General features: G+C 35.3%; 1 protein-coding gene and 1 long non-coding RNA gene across 6 annotated transcripts; both read right to left on the bottom strand.

Moving 5' to 3' along the window:
- Window positions 1-2,247: 2,247 nt before the first annotated feature.
- LOC130462562 (uncharacterized) lies at window positions 2,248-5,076 on the bottom strand. The gene is made up of 3 exons (XR_008923076.1): window positions 4,899-5,076; window positions 4,353-4,464; window positions 2,248-2,652 (listed from the first exon to the last, which is right to left on the bottom strand). It is a non-coding gene; the product is annotated as an uncharacterized lncRNA (long non-coding RNA).
- Window positions 5,077-5,425: 349 nt separating this feature from the next.
- On the bottom strand, window positions 5,426-13,578 carry LOC110796571 (uncharacterized). 5 transcript variants are annotated; one of them, XR_008923075.1, is made up of 6 exons: window positions 13,324-13,578; window positions 10,936-12,061; window positions 10,791-10,849; window positions 9,914-10,091; window positions 7,525-7,675; window positions 5,426-5,562 (listed from the first exon to the last, which is right to left on the bottom strand). XR_008923075.1 is itself a non-coding variant. In XM_056831061.1 (6 exons), exons 2-5 carry the CDS (start codon window positions 11,923-11,925, stop codon window positions 7,923-7,925), a joined length of 1,245 nt encoding a protein of 414 aa, XP_056687039.1. In that variant the 5' UTR covers window positions 11,926-12,061; window positions 13,324-13,578; the 3' UTR covers window positions 7,567-7,704; window positions 7,915-7,922. The 5 variants fall into 5 exon arrangements, 2 of the variants coding, with proteins under 2 accessions (XP_056687038.1, XP_056687039.1); XM_056831061.1 differs by lacking the exon at window positions 5,426-5,562 and adding an exon at window positions 7,915-7,940 and having other exon boundaries at window positions 7,567-7,704; XM_056831060.1 differs by lacking the exon at window positions 5,426-5,562 and having other exon boundaries at window positions 7,533-7,704.
- Between the last annotated feature and the right edge of the window lie 310 nt (window positions 13,579-13,888).

The raw sequence follows: 13,888 nt of genomic DNA, 5'->3' as shown, positions 1-13,888 counted from the left end.
AAAAGGCGCACCAACTTCCTTCAAACCCACGATCTCCACGATTCAAAACAAGTCCCAACACTTGTCATTAATGCAAATCATCTCTTTTTCAAAAAAGAGAGGGAACTTTTGGACATCTGACAGCTGGAAACCCACCCATTTAATTCTAAATGGGCAGAGTCTGGGGGGGCATGTTGTTTGGGCTCCCAATTGAATATCAATTGGGCCACTAAGTCCAAAGCCCAATGGCTCAAAAACAACAACATCAAACCCACTACACTCCAAAAGGGCTATTCAGCCATCAACCAAGGCCCATGGCCAAAAGCAATAAATGACCTATGAGCATTTATTATGCAAACACTATAAATAAGCCGCCAAGGCTCACACCTCAAGGTACGTCCAATTGATCTCCTTAAGACTACTCTTTTAGAGAACTTCTCTCTAGAATCCGAGCATCATTCTTACTTAGGCATCGGAGGGGCTTTCCTCGGAAACACCCCTGAGGCTAGTAACTTTGTCTTTGTGCAGGTGAATTCGGACACAACTCATTCAAGTTAGCAAGATCTTCAACACACACGAAAGGGTCTTCATTCGAAGCCCATTGTTTCCATCTTTACAACACCGGAACACTATTTATCTCTTGATCTTATTCAACCACGTCATTGCGATCACAACTTTGATATTGTTGTGAATTTAACTTATGATGAATAAAAATTACAGTTTGAAAGGAAAACCTGATAGAAATATTCCCCCTATTTAGGAAATTTTGAAGAAAAGGTAATTTTAGGTATAAGTGCTTGGAAAGGCTGGAACTTGGGGCATATGTTGCAGGTTGGTCTAAATCTTTAGTTGTCGTCTTCTCGCGGGATGTTATCTGTTTTCGTTTATTGCGAAGCAGGCTGAAATAAAATTAAGGCCTTAATAATTGAGTTATGGCCCCATAGATTTCATAAAATGGCCATTTATATTTTTGTTACTATTATTGGAACCATCACAACTTTTTGGTACATCTCATTGTAGTGTATTTTAACTTGTTTTTTGGTTTTATGAGTAGCTCTACTTTGAACTTGAAAGGATTCTTCTGTTTCGGGGTTGATGGTGTTTTGTTATGATCATTGATCTTATTGAAGGAAATAATGCCTTTAGTCCAAGTTTGCATTTAATGCATTTAATTCTAAGTCTAGTAAATATGGTTCAGTATTAATTAACAAGTTAATAATTCACTGAGATCAAGTGATCTGAATACCTATCTAGAGGTCGCTTCAGTTCAAGTGGAATTAATAATATTAATCCACATCTTACTCTTGACTGAACCCGTAGGGCCACACAAATAGTGCGTGAACGGATCAAGTACTTAAGGGAATATAATATTCATTAAGTACTCTATTTATGGTCATTCGAAAATGATAGATCTTGGTTCCAGTGCGAGCTAAAATCATCAAAAGGCAAAGATGCTTGCATATTTTAATTTTTTTTTTATATTCACTTGATATGGTATATCTGTCACAAATATGAACACACCACGCCATCAATTGATGGTCTGATTTGGCACATATAAGTCTTTGGGGAAAAGTAATGACGTTGTAACGATGGGATTATTAAAACATATCATAAGTAGACTTAATAAAAGAAAAAAACGGCCAAAGTTGAATTAATATAACCAAATTTTCCAAACACATATTGATCATTAATGTATACGTTATTTTTGTCCTGAGGGATTTATTAAATGTACATATTAATATTAGGTGTTCTCATAACTTGTTAACTTTCAAAATGAATTTTTCTTACACTAGTTGTTGGACCGCGCGCTAACGCGCGCGGTCCCCCAAGATATTAAAATCAATTATCAGAACGAAATTAGCAAATAAGCAAAGCGATTAGGGAAAAGAACCCATGTTAAAGGACCTTAGCGGGAAAAAAAACAATTAGACAAAAAATTTCATGATTCATTAATATGTATGTGAATATATTATGTTTGAATCCATCTATTTAAATAACAATTTCTCTGCAGTATTTCATCCATATATTTTGTTGAATTCTCTTCTATTTTTACCTCGTCTAACCATTTACGTAAATAACAATTACACGTCCAATGTTGATCAATTCTGTTTTAAATTTCTGAAGTTAGGGCCAACTTGTTTGATGGAATCATATATTTATGAAACCGATATAATTGGTCGAATAATAGACAAGAACAAATAAATCATGAAAAGCTATAATTTCTTCTCTTTAAGTCTAACATTCCTTGTTCTTCCTTGACACGATCTGTAGTAAATTATGCTACGTGTCTGCAATAAAATAAAACTCAATAAACAAATTGAATGAGTACATCAATTACATGATTATATTTTTCCATAATTGTTCTAAATACCACTTTTTCGCACGTCATTTTGAAGGTTCTTCTCAGTTAAGAGCTTGGACCCTAGGAGTTTGAAGACTTATGTCCAGACCCTCCCGGTAGATTTGATGCTTATTAAATATGTAGTAATCTTTTAACCTCTGTTTTTGGGGGCAGGAATGAAATCACATACATATCGCATAGAGTAGAGGGAGTGAACCCAAAAACTCCGCTTTTCGTAGCACACCAATCTTCCATCATTCACCCTATCTTTCTAGCTTGTAGCTTTAGTTCTAACCCATGGGAAGAGCCGTATCAGTTGCAGCCATGTAAACCTGTCATTTTCATCCAAATTACAACAACATGAATGTTTTTTGTATAGGGATCTCAAAAGAAATAACCTCCTAACTATATCTTTCAGCTTAAAAAAAATGAAATAAAATAAAATAGTAGGGCATGATAATTGACATTTCTTGGCAAAAATTAGGATAAGGCATAGATAGTTTATGATGCGTATTATTGACAATTTTCAGACCCAATATACAATTTAAAGAGTTCAAGATGAGCTTTGACATGTAATCAGTAATAAATACGGAGTACATTATACCTCATAATATTATAATATTGCCCTCCTATCAGTTCACCATACAGAAATTAAGCATAAATTTCTTTGTAGTTACTTAACCCTTTATCAAAATGTTAAGCCACAAACAATACATGTACACAAAACTTGTCAAATCAAATCATTAATGTTTGCCTCTATATTGGTATAGTCTATAAAATTAAATAAGCTTATCAAATACTGACAACCTCTCCTCCTTACCAATTTTCCCACCAACATAACATTTCCAAAGTTTTTAACTCTCTACCCTCCCTATCTTCCCATCTCCTAACATTATTTTTCAATCCACCTACTTTTTATTCTTGCCGGCATATTTCCCATAAGTTAATGTAATTTGGTTTTCTTTAATAATCTCTCTCTCCCTCCCCTGATCTCTCTTCCTTTTCCTTCTCCTTCCTCCCTCTTCCCAACATGTGAGTTAGAACCTTTTGTCTTGCTCGTTTATTGAAGCTTTCATAAAGCAACATTTCTTGCCAAGTTAATTAGAACCATTTTAACTCCTAGTCAACTTTACAAAACCCACTTAAAACCAAAGAATAATCAAGCTTACAGGAAAATATAACTTTAGAATGGTTAGAATGGTACTTGCTACCCTCCCCTATCCAACTCTTTCCCTACCTCCTCACATCTTTACAATTTCGCAAACGGTTGTCACCTTTTCTTCTAGGCTTCCCCTTCCTTGGAAGGGTACCTAAGCTAGTGATTTTCCTCTGTGATTCTTAATTCCTCTTTTGCTTTCTTCTTTTAACATATTCCAATACAAATGATACAATGAATTTGTAAGCATCTAACTATGTAAACCATTTGTAGGTTTTTAGCCTAATAAAGTACACATAAGGAAATCATTCACGAACATGCCTATCTCAGTTAAGACCTTACAGAAAGCAAAAGTTCACTACAGGGAATTTAAGTAGAAGTTTTTAGCCTAATAAAGTAACATAATTAAAGGGTTTGGATCTAGGCTAAGAAAAAGGCATTACTGTTAGGACTTCGTTTGTAATTGTCACACTTACTCCGTGATTTAAATCCCTCTTAAAAGTATCTGCACTAAAGAGAGGCACGAGGCCTATGAATTGCCATGGACCTCCAAGAATTTCTTTCCTCCACTCTAGAGCTTCCAGAAATTACGTGTATAGATTATTATAGTAGTCAACCATTTTTAATGTAATATAGGTCTCCTATTTACAACATGTTACTTTCTCTATGGATAGAAAATAACCTGATATGCAACAGCAAGTAACGCAAGCCTTGCTCAGTAAACTTGTCAATAAAATAATAACTCTTCGTTCTATGCCTGACTTATTGTGACTTGTGAGACAAAATCAATATCTGTGAAGTAATAAAAGACACTCTTTATGATGTTTCACACAAAAAATGCATTAAAGACATGTAAGTAAGACTTCGATAATATACCTGTTCTGGAGCACCTTTGCTGACCTTATGCATTTTACCATCCTTATCATGATGTTCTTTTGTCGGTGGGGTTGAAAGGTAGAAAGTGAATCTCTTGAGAATCAACCCTAGCCTGTACAAATAAATGATATCAGCAAATCAAGAAGAAGCAAGGCAAATTAAAATTACATATTATTAGATCAGTTCATTAACCTCCTTAAAATTACACAAGTAAGACCAACATTACCACCTAAATCAATGACAACTTTCCTGCTCTTTTAACACACTTGAAATGTTAACATATAAAACATTTTTCGTCACCCTATCATTTGTATATTGAACACATCCAGCTAACACCTTAATATTTTTCTCCAATTAATATGGCAATCAAAACATTTGTTAATCGTCTCTCAAGTACAAGCAAAAGATCAAAGCCGAGATCTCATTAAACTACGATGATACCAGAAAATTCAGTCACTTGTATTCAATATTACTCTCTACTCAATCTCAAATTCAAGAGCAACTAAATCAACAACTTAATATAACAAAACTGCAAAGAATACTAACCAGCCTTCTCTAAGATTCTTCTTCTTCGAATTTGCGTTGTTCTTCCTCTTCTTCTCCATCTCCAACGCTTGCAGAAACTACCTTTCTCGCTCCTTAACCTTTAGCCGCTCCCTCTCCATTCTCGCAGCCTCCTCTTGCTCTAACTGAAGTAATCTCATCTTCTCTTCAGGATCGTTCAATCCTAGTAGTTTTTTGCAGCCATTATTTGTTAGTTTTGATTACTAATCAATCATACAAGTAGGGAATCAAGATGTCAGGCAATTTAAAGAAAGGGGGCATTTATTTCCCTATATAGGAAAATGAGATCATAACAAAAGCAATTCCAATAAAATGTACATGTAACATAGTTTTATTTATTTAAAGAAAGAAGGGGTAAACGGAAAGCTAAAAGTACCTCCCGAGGTGGCGGTTGTGAGAATCTGAAATTCACTTTTGATTGGATAGCAAGCTTAATATCATCACAGTCAATTGTGCCTTTGCCTGCATGTTCTGAGTAACCTTGTGCATCCGTCAAGACATCGACGACATATCTGTACCATAGCTCCAGAAACTGGTGCACAACGCGGGGCTCATGCTCCTCAACACCCATAGATTTTAATAATGACTTCACAATCTTTGCATCCCTGGGCATGTCTTCCTCTCCTTCAGCCATAATTTTTCAAACCTGCAATAACCACCATGATTCAACCAAGAAAACCGAGTTGAACGAAAATGGGAAAAACATGCAAGATTGAAGCATCAGGATAAAAACTCAACACTGTGATACACTTCCACCAAAATAAACAGATATGAACTTAGAAATGGAGGAAAGCAGCAGAGCTGCAGTTAAAGTACATGAGGATATTCTGGGCGGATTAAGGATTAACTATAGTAGGCTTCAGGTTTGTAACTACACAATACAACATTTCTCTGAATAACCATCATGATTAACTAAAGTTGTTTTCTCTAATAATTACAAAGCTGATGCTAGTCCCAGCTATTCACCAGACTGCACCCTCTACATAAGAGTGTCCAACCAAGTAAACAGTAGCAAGACTCCATCTTCCCCCCATATCAGATATAACTGATATATGAATCCATAGCTTTTCCTTTGGTTTGCTTTTGAGCACTCGGAAGCTTTGGTTAAGGCTCAACTGAAAGTCAGTGACAGAAAAACTATAGAACTTGTGTACACATGTTTAATGGACTCATTACAGAATCTGTCATGCCCTGTACAATATGACTCATTGCAGAGTCTGTCATGCCCTGTACAATATGACTTATATAGTGAAGTTTAAAAGAGAAAAAAATGATGGGCTGATCACCTTTTTATGAGATAATCTAAAGAACATCCAATGACATGATATCTAATCTCATTTGTACATTTTTTCATTCCAGTTTAACGGCTTCACTGATTTGGATTCATACGACTCAATAGCCTTAAAACTCAAAGGAGATGGTCGGTGCTACATATCCACGGTGAGGTTTCTTGTGCTCACAGCTCACACTACAAATACAAGTCGATTGAATTTCCTAAATTTCGTTGCCAGGTCTATACAGAAATTTGGGTAAATTCACCTGGACAGCAGGAAGACAATTCCTGGCAGGCTTTTGTTTATGTACTTGTAGGCAATTAGTATATTGCTAAGGCAAGTTTCGAAAACTCTGAAACTTAAACATGCATTTGAAAATTTTGATTCAAATTAGTAGTAAGAAAGGTGCTTCCATCAACTCTGGTGATTCTGTAGACTTTTTTTTATTGGCAGTTGGCAACTTGGCATGCTTAATTGCTTAAAGATGTCTTCAATTATACTGGTAGATTCAATTTACGTAGCTTATGGCAGAATCTATACTGAGTTGAGGTGATGGTGGTGGTAGTATGTGTTTGAAAAATAGGCATTTAGGCTTTTAGGGTAGCTAAGCTTAACAGAGAGAGCTTCAAAAACAATTTGATCCATATAAATTTTGCTTCTAAATGATATAGAATAAGACTAAATAGCTAACATGTACTATGTTAAACTGCTAACCCTAACTAAAAATCAATCTAATTAAAATGTACAAATTAAAGATTATTCAACATTTCAACCTAAATTGCAGATTTTGGGATCAAAAATTACTAAATTAGCAAGAATCCCATTTCAAAGGCATTGGCCCAAGTCCAAAAAAATAGAAATTTAGTGAAATGTTCCCAATTGTAACCCGATGGAATCAGCTATTTAAACCCATGAAATGGCCAAATTTTAACCCACTATAAAAACAAGAGCACAAAAGTTCACATTTTTTGCTTTTTCATTTATTTGAAGGTTGCCTTTGCCTACATTCAAAGTTGGGAATGAGATAACCCGCAATTCGGGAAGCTCATTCCAATGCTCCTATTTCGGTAAGCTCATAGTTCCAGAAATTAATGATGACAAACTTAACCCACTTCAACAAACAACTAAAGGTTTCACGGCAGTTCTTCGATCAGAAATGACATTTCATTAACAAATCAAATAGACTTTCCCAAACAAATCAAATCAAATTGCAACAGCAAACTATATCGCAAGTCTGCCAAAATACTTAATTAATCTCAACTGAAAGTCTGAAAGCAAAAAATGAAAAAAAAAAAAAAAAAAAACATAATTGGGATTGAACAATTCATGAATACCTGATACCCCTTCCAGCTGCAGTAAGTAGCATCACTGAATGGTAATTCGTCCAGTGTAAAACAGAACTCGTTCAGTCAACGTCGTCTTCCCCTAATCCTTCTTAAAGGCAAGACAAACTCTAAACACTGATACAAATGGCCATTTGAGTTCCTGTAGAATTACCAAAGCTTCAACTCCAACTGAAATCAAAATCCCATTAAAAATAGATAGAAATCATCAGCAAAAATTTAATGAAACAACAAAAAAAAAACGCAAGTCCAGTAAAATCATAAACGAAGAACGATAATCATATCAACAATTGGAAAAAAAATTGAACAAATCAACAAATCCGCGAAAAATTAAACCAAATACATCCAGATGATTATTATAAAAGAACAAGAACAAATTACCCAAAAAATCAAAGCTTCAACTCCAACTGAAATTGAGTTGCGTCTTGGTGTTCCAACAGGAAAAAAAATCCGCCGCCGAAGAAACGATTCAGCTCGAACGCAGCACCGCCACCACCTGGTTAAGTCTGTGACGAACGGCACATGAATGGTGGTGGGAAGATCGGAATTTGGTGGCTCGTTGTGGAGTTTGATTTGAGGAGAGGGGGCGGAGGTGAGAGGAGAGAGGAGCTTAGGTTAGAAATTGAAAACGATCCAGGAGGTGGATCAGAAGAAAGAAAGGAAAGGAGAAAAGGGATAGCAAAATATTTTGGAAATATGCAAGGACCAAGAATCGAACCTTGGTTGATTGAGCAAGGCTGATAGAGCTTTTAAAGGGAAGGAAAATAAAAACTTTCCTTATGAATAGTGAATTTCACCTAAATGTGACTCAATACACTATTGTTAAGCATAGTGTTTTGAGTTCATGCATTTTAAAGGTTTGGGATTTCAAAATGGAAAATAAAAAAAAGAATATCATCAATTAATTATGTGAATATCTGCAACATCAATATACATATCCTTCGGCACGTGATGAAGATATTTGTCTAAACAGTTAAATTTTTTCAAAGATGTACAAAATAAATGGTAAAGATCAAGTCATAAAGAATACGAAATATGTGTGAATAATGACAATGCAACAAAAAGAAGACTAACTTGTTACCCTCAATCAACTTTTTTTTTATAAACAAATTAATTCATTGATAAAAAGTCATACGGCATCTACATAAAGATTTAAATCTAACAAATACATAGCAATCGAATCAAATAAAAACTTCTTTTCACCATAACTACGATCGTAGTATATCAAACATTCTGTATACCCTTTTTTATATCAATGTGATTTACCGTCTTCATTGACGAGGGGGTCTATAGATCTGTTGTGGCTGTGACTAATATGATTTCCGTCTGATTCGTCTGATTGTAGTCGAAAGATTGACATCCTCTTCAATCCCGCATAAGGCTTTACCAAATAAACAACCTGAACTAAACTAAACACACAAAACTTAACTAAAAACAAACCCACCATAGGGGTACTTACTACACCGAAACAATCAAACCCACCATAGGGGTACTTACTACACTGAAACTATGTAGTTTTATTGATATCTAACGCAAAAACACAACAGAATGAAAGAGAAGAGGGGAAAATAACCAAATTTCCAAAGAAAATTGGCTATTTCCGTCCTAAAAAACCCTAATTTTTAAATACCCTAAAAAGAGAGAAAAAAGAGGGACAGAGGGGAGAAGCGGCCACACTAGGTAATTGATAATTTGATATGCTCTGTAATATTTTACCAAAATATTTGTATTGCTTATTTAGAGATATAGATTTTTTTTACCCCCAATTAACTAAAACTGATAAACTGAAGTCTTCTCCATAAATTGTCTGATGGCTAGACTGAACCTCAGGAGGTTCAGTCAAAACCGGCTTAAATGTAACCTGACCCTTGAAATATTCATCTTGAAAATTCTTGCCAAGCTTACCAACTTGAATATATGCTTCAAGAATAAGCGAGTGATTCACCGGCACTGCAACAACAGATTTTGACAATGGTAATTTCTCTGCATTATTTACCTCCACACAGTTTTCATACAACTTACTTTGAAAATATTTCTTCTCGTAGTAAGTGTGATATCTATAACCACTATAACGACCAAAGATGTTCCCACGAATCATACGAGAACAACCATCGTTGGAATTTAAAACAATCGTAACTCCAGCTTGTGCTGCCATCGAAAATATAGTATAATGAACCGCTGCAAAACCGTATTTGCCACGAACTATTGAACATATACGTTGGTCGTACCAATTAGTAACTTGAAATTCATACCATGACACGTAACCATTGCTGATTTCAAAGCCTTGACTATTTCTTAGGAGAATATCTAAACATAAATTTCCACCCACATAACAACTACAAGGCTCCTGTAATGGCAAGGTATTTTTAGAGTAACTCACCTCAACATATTCTTCCCCTTCTTTGCAAAAGATATTATACGTCTCAAATGTATCAGTACACTCGACTTCTCCACAGAGTTTCCAACATTTTTCGCGAGGAGGAGTAATAGAAACTGAGAAAATCTCCACAAGACTGTGGTTGTATGGAAAGAACAAAGGTATAGGATCACGTACCATCCTGAAAAACAAATAGTTAGTTCCACAATAACATTGCATCTCCGACATTAGACTATACTAGACCCCATAGTAAACATGAAATGGATTACAATTTGAATAAAACATGTCCCCTAACAACGTTGGTCTTGCTTGCTTTTTGTTTTTAGTTATTTACTGATCATGCAGCTGTCTGAAACTGTTCAGTAAATGTCAATAGACGAAATTGGTAAGAAAACAGTAATTTGTTGGTTGTTCGTGAATCCCGTAATGGCTACCAAATTTCTCCCATTTCCTTACCAGGTTCTAGAAATTGCCAAGTAAACCAACACAGCATATTCAGCAAGCTATAAAAAAATATGAATAAGTAGGCAGACAACATAAATACATTCTATTTTTTCTACTCCAAACTGGAAAAATATATGGACAATAGTATTGACAAAAAAGCAGTATCCATGGTTGTGACTTGTGATTGAGGGGGGAAGGTTAGAAGAGGTACTGCAAAGTATTAGGTTGGTGTTTGATAAAGTAGAAGGCTTTCAAAATCCTTTTCAAACCATACATAAAAAGGATAATATAGCTTGGTTGTATGTATATGAAAGAGGAGCATCAAGAAAGCATATAAAACAAAATATAAATTAATTAATTCATTCCAGAGAATAAAACATAGTAGTTCAAAAGATCATGTTTACAAGAAAAATGAAGCATGGTAAGAGGCACCTACCCCTTAGTGCTCATATCTGTAGGGCTCACTGAGCTAGGGTCGTATATATCAGGAAAGACCTGTAAAGAAAACACCATATGAAAAACTAAGAAGATTAACTACGTAGTATATGGTAATGGAGAAAGCAAAAGACAAATGCACCAACCTCTAGATGTAATTCTCTATTTGAAACTTTTGAAAACGTTGAATGACCTTCACTTTCTGTAGCAGATGCTCCTTCAACAAAAAGCTTAGGGTCAATCCGATTAAAATATTCTTTGGTAATGAAAGAATATGCATGCTTCCAGTCCACCCTCACTATGATGGACCAATTTTGTTCCTTAATTGCCTTTTCAGTTTCCACACAGATGTCTTTGACGTCGAAATCCAAAACGTGACCACTCCCTATCTTTTCGCCGTCAACTTCTAAGTCTACTTCAATTCTAAGCTTCCGAGAATAAGCTGGAACGGCCAACCAACAGATCCAAAGCAGGTCGGTAGGAGTCAAATTTGCAGGATCATAACAACTCTCATCAAATATCACTCGCGAAATACACCTCTTATCCTGTGTCTTACAAGTAGAAGAAATTTTACCGGTCACAACAGCCTGACACAGGTCTTCACTCTTCAAAGGCTTATCACAATCTTCATTTGTATGACTTCTTCTACTACCATTATAGTCAACAACTTCAACATCCACATGAGCATAGACTGCGTATGGGAGAATTCTGTAATGCACTGAAATAAGTCCACACATGGGGGTTTCTATCTTCCAACAACCTTCGTTTACATCGTAAACATCCATAAAGGCGAAATCAAAGTCTTTGGTACTATCCACAACTACAATATCTCTACGCTTATCTTTTAGATAAATTATCAAAGAGAATCTATGCATCCAATAAGACCAATAAGGCGGGTTAAATATAGATTCTCTGAGGAGTACCGAATTATTGTCCGATAAATAAACAATCGCTGGATCACTAGGATCACAATCAAACAGAATGTACTCATCAGAATTATCATCAATAAATTTGATGTGACCATAAAGTTCAATACACGCACACCCGTTTTCATCCTGAAGATTATTGAATACATCATTTGTTACGGTAAATGAAGATAACTCAAACACAGGAGTTGCTTTAACATCTTTTCCCATAGGTTATATGAAGGAGTCCTTCCTTAGAAACGCGTAGAGATCGCAACAATAGAGGCTAGGAATAGGATCTTGCTCACCTCTTTCAACAAACACTTTTATCGGTTGGCTCCTGTATTTCCCCTAACCAGAATTCAGCCTGCAATTCAAGCACCAAAAATTACATTGGTGACACAAGGTTAAACTAATAAACACAAATACAGAGTATATAAGATGAAAAATATTCGATATAACTAATGCGCAGATGACTAGATGAATATATAGTTCTGGACTGTTTTGGCCCTATTAGACTTAGGCTAATGGATTTTGGATGGTTGTTGTAGGTTTTGGGAAGCAAGTTGACTTTGGTTGACCTTGTGGGTAAGGTTTCAATCTTTCTGTTCTATTGCTGATGTTGTTTGGATTTTAATTGAACTCCTGTGTGTTTAGTTGTGTCTTAAGTTGACTTGTGGGGCTTTTGTTGAGGGGCTTGAGTCTTGACTGCATAGCAGAGGTGTGTGGTTAACTGGTTTTGTTGTTAAGCTAGTCTGCACTCTGTAGTATATGTACCGAGTTGCTTTTCTATTGCAGCTGCTCGGATTTGTGTTTGCAGGAACTGCTGTTAGACTGCAGTAGTGCAGTGATGCTGGTCTGGTTTTGTTTGCAGGGATTGCTGTTACTTTTTTGGGTCGTTTTTTTTATATATTGTTTTGAGCCGTTGTTTACTGGAGTTTGGTAGCTTGTTTTGGTAGTTTGGTAGCTTGTTTTGGTAGTTTGGTAGTAGGTTGTTGGGTTTTGTGGGAGGAGTAATCCCCATCCTTATACAAACATTTTTTGATTCTTGTTAATATAATGCTTATTTACCAAAAACAATTTATCCTTATACAAACACTTTTTTGATTCTTGTTAATATAATGCTTATTTACCAAAAACAACTTTCAACGATTAGAAAATAACAACCACAACTGAAATACAAGCATCAACATCCAATTTCGCTTTAAAGGTAAAGTCCTGATATGTTTCTATCTTCACGACCATAAGATCATCCACACCTAATTCATCATCAGGCCCGTACCTGAGCCAGAGCAGGAGGGTCACCCGCCCTGGGCCCAAAGAGGGCTGGACCATGATCGTCAGAAAATTGAATCATATAAAAAAGGACTATTCGAATTTCAAGTAGAATGTCTCATGAAAAACACCAAAACAACCCCAAACATGATATATTCAACAATTTGAAACCCATAATATATAATAATCGAATCACATCAAAGAAGTATTATACTACTAATTACACAACACCTTAGCAAAGCTAACAAAAAACCTAACAGAATAAAATCAATTTAAAAAATTACATCTTTGAATCGGTAACAATACAAATAAAATTAACATAAAAATCGATACAATATACTTGTAGATAATTACCAAGAACAGCAGCCGCAGAGAAGGAGAGGTTGTTGGAACAAGCGCCTCCGAGTATAGATCAACTATAAATACAACAACGATGATGCTTTTCTCGAAGGGTTTTGGGAGCAGGGTGAGGAGGAGGAAGGAGATACAGAACACACAAGAATTTGGAATATTATACTGAGGTTTTCTAAATCAAGGTCCGGGGAAGGGTTAGGATTTGGAGTTATGTTTTTTTTAGGGACTAGGAAGAACGTTTGAGAGGAGGATGGGTGTTTTCAAAATCCTAACACTTATAGAGCAACGTGCGGAGGGTGCAAGTGCACGTAGATCTACGTTGATCTACGTGTACTTGCACAAAATGCAAAAATATTAAAATAAAACGTAAAAATACAAAAAATGAAAAAGAACGTAATAAACTAAGGGTACGTTCTGTTCACCTTTAAAAAAAATAAGTTTCAGGTCCAATAAATTCAGATAAGTTCAAATAAGTTCCGATTAGTTCAGATAAATTTCAATAAGTTTCAACAAGTTCCAATATTAGTAATAATATTATTATTTATTATTATTAATATTAATATTA

This window comes from Spinacia oleracea, chromosome 6, assembly GCF_020520425.1.
Source record: "Spinacia oleracea cultivar Varoflay chromosome 6, BTI_SOV_V1, whole genome shotgun sequence".
Lineage (NCBI taxonomy): Eukaryota > Viridiplantae > Streptophyta > Magnoliopsida > Caryophyllales > Amaranthaceae > Spinacia > Spinacia oleracea.
The sequence above is the reverse complement of the archived record's forward strand: the minus strand, read 5'-3'. Positions and strand labels throughout refer to the sequence as shown.

Bases quoted from the DNA above. Each gene is read 5' to 3' on its own strand.
- LOC110796571 (XM_056831060.1), bottom strand. From the start codon at position 11,925: ATGGGAAAAGATGTTAAAGCAACTCCTGTGTTTGAGTTATCTTCATTT. The intron at 10,850-10,935 runs GTTGGTGCATTT...TTTTCTTTACAG, and splicing joins ATAGAGAATTACATCTAGAG to GTCTTTCCTGATATATACGA. The intron at 10,092-10,790 runs GTAGGTGCCTCT...TTTGTTTTTCAG, and splicing joins ACAGATATGAGCACTAAGGG to GATGGTACGTGATCCTATAC.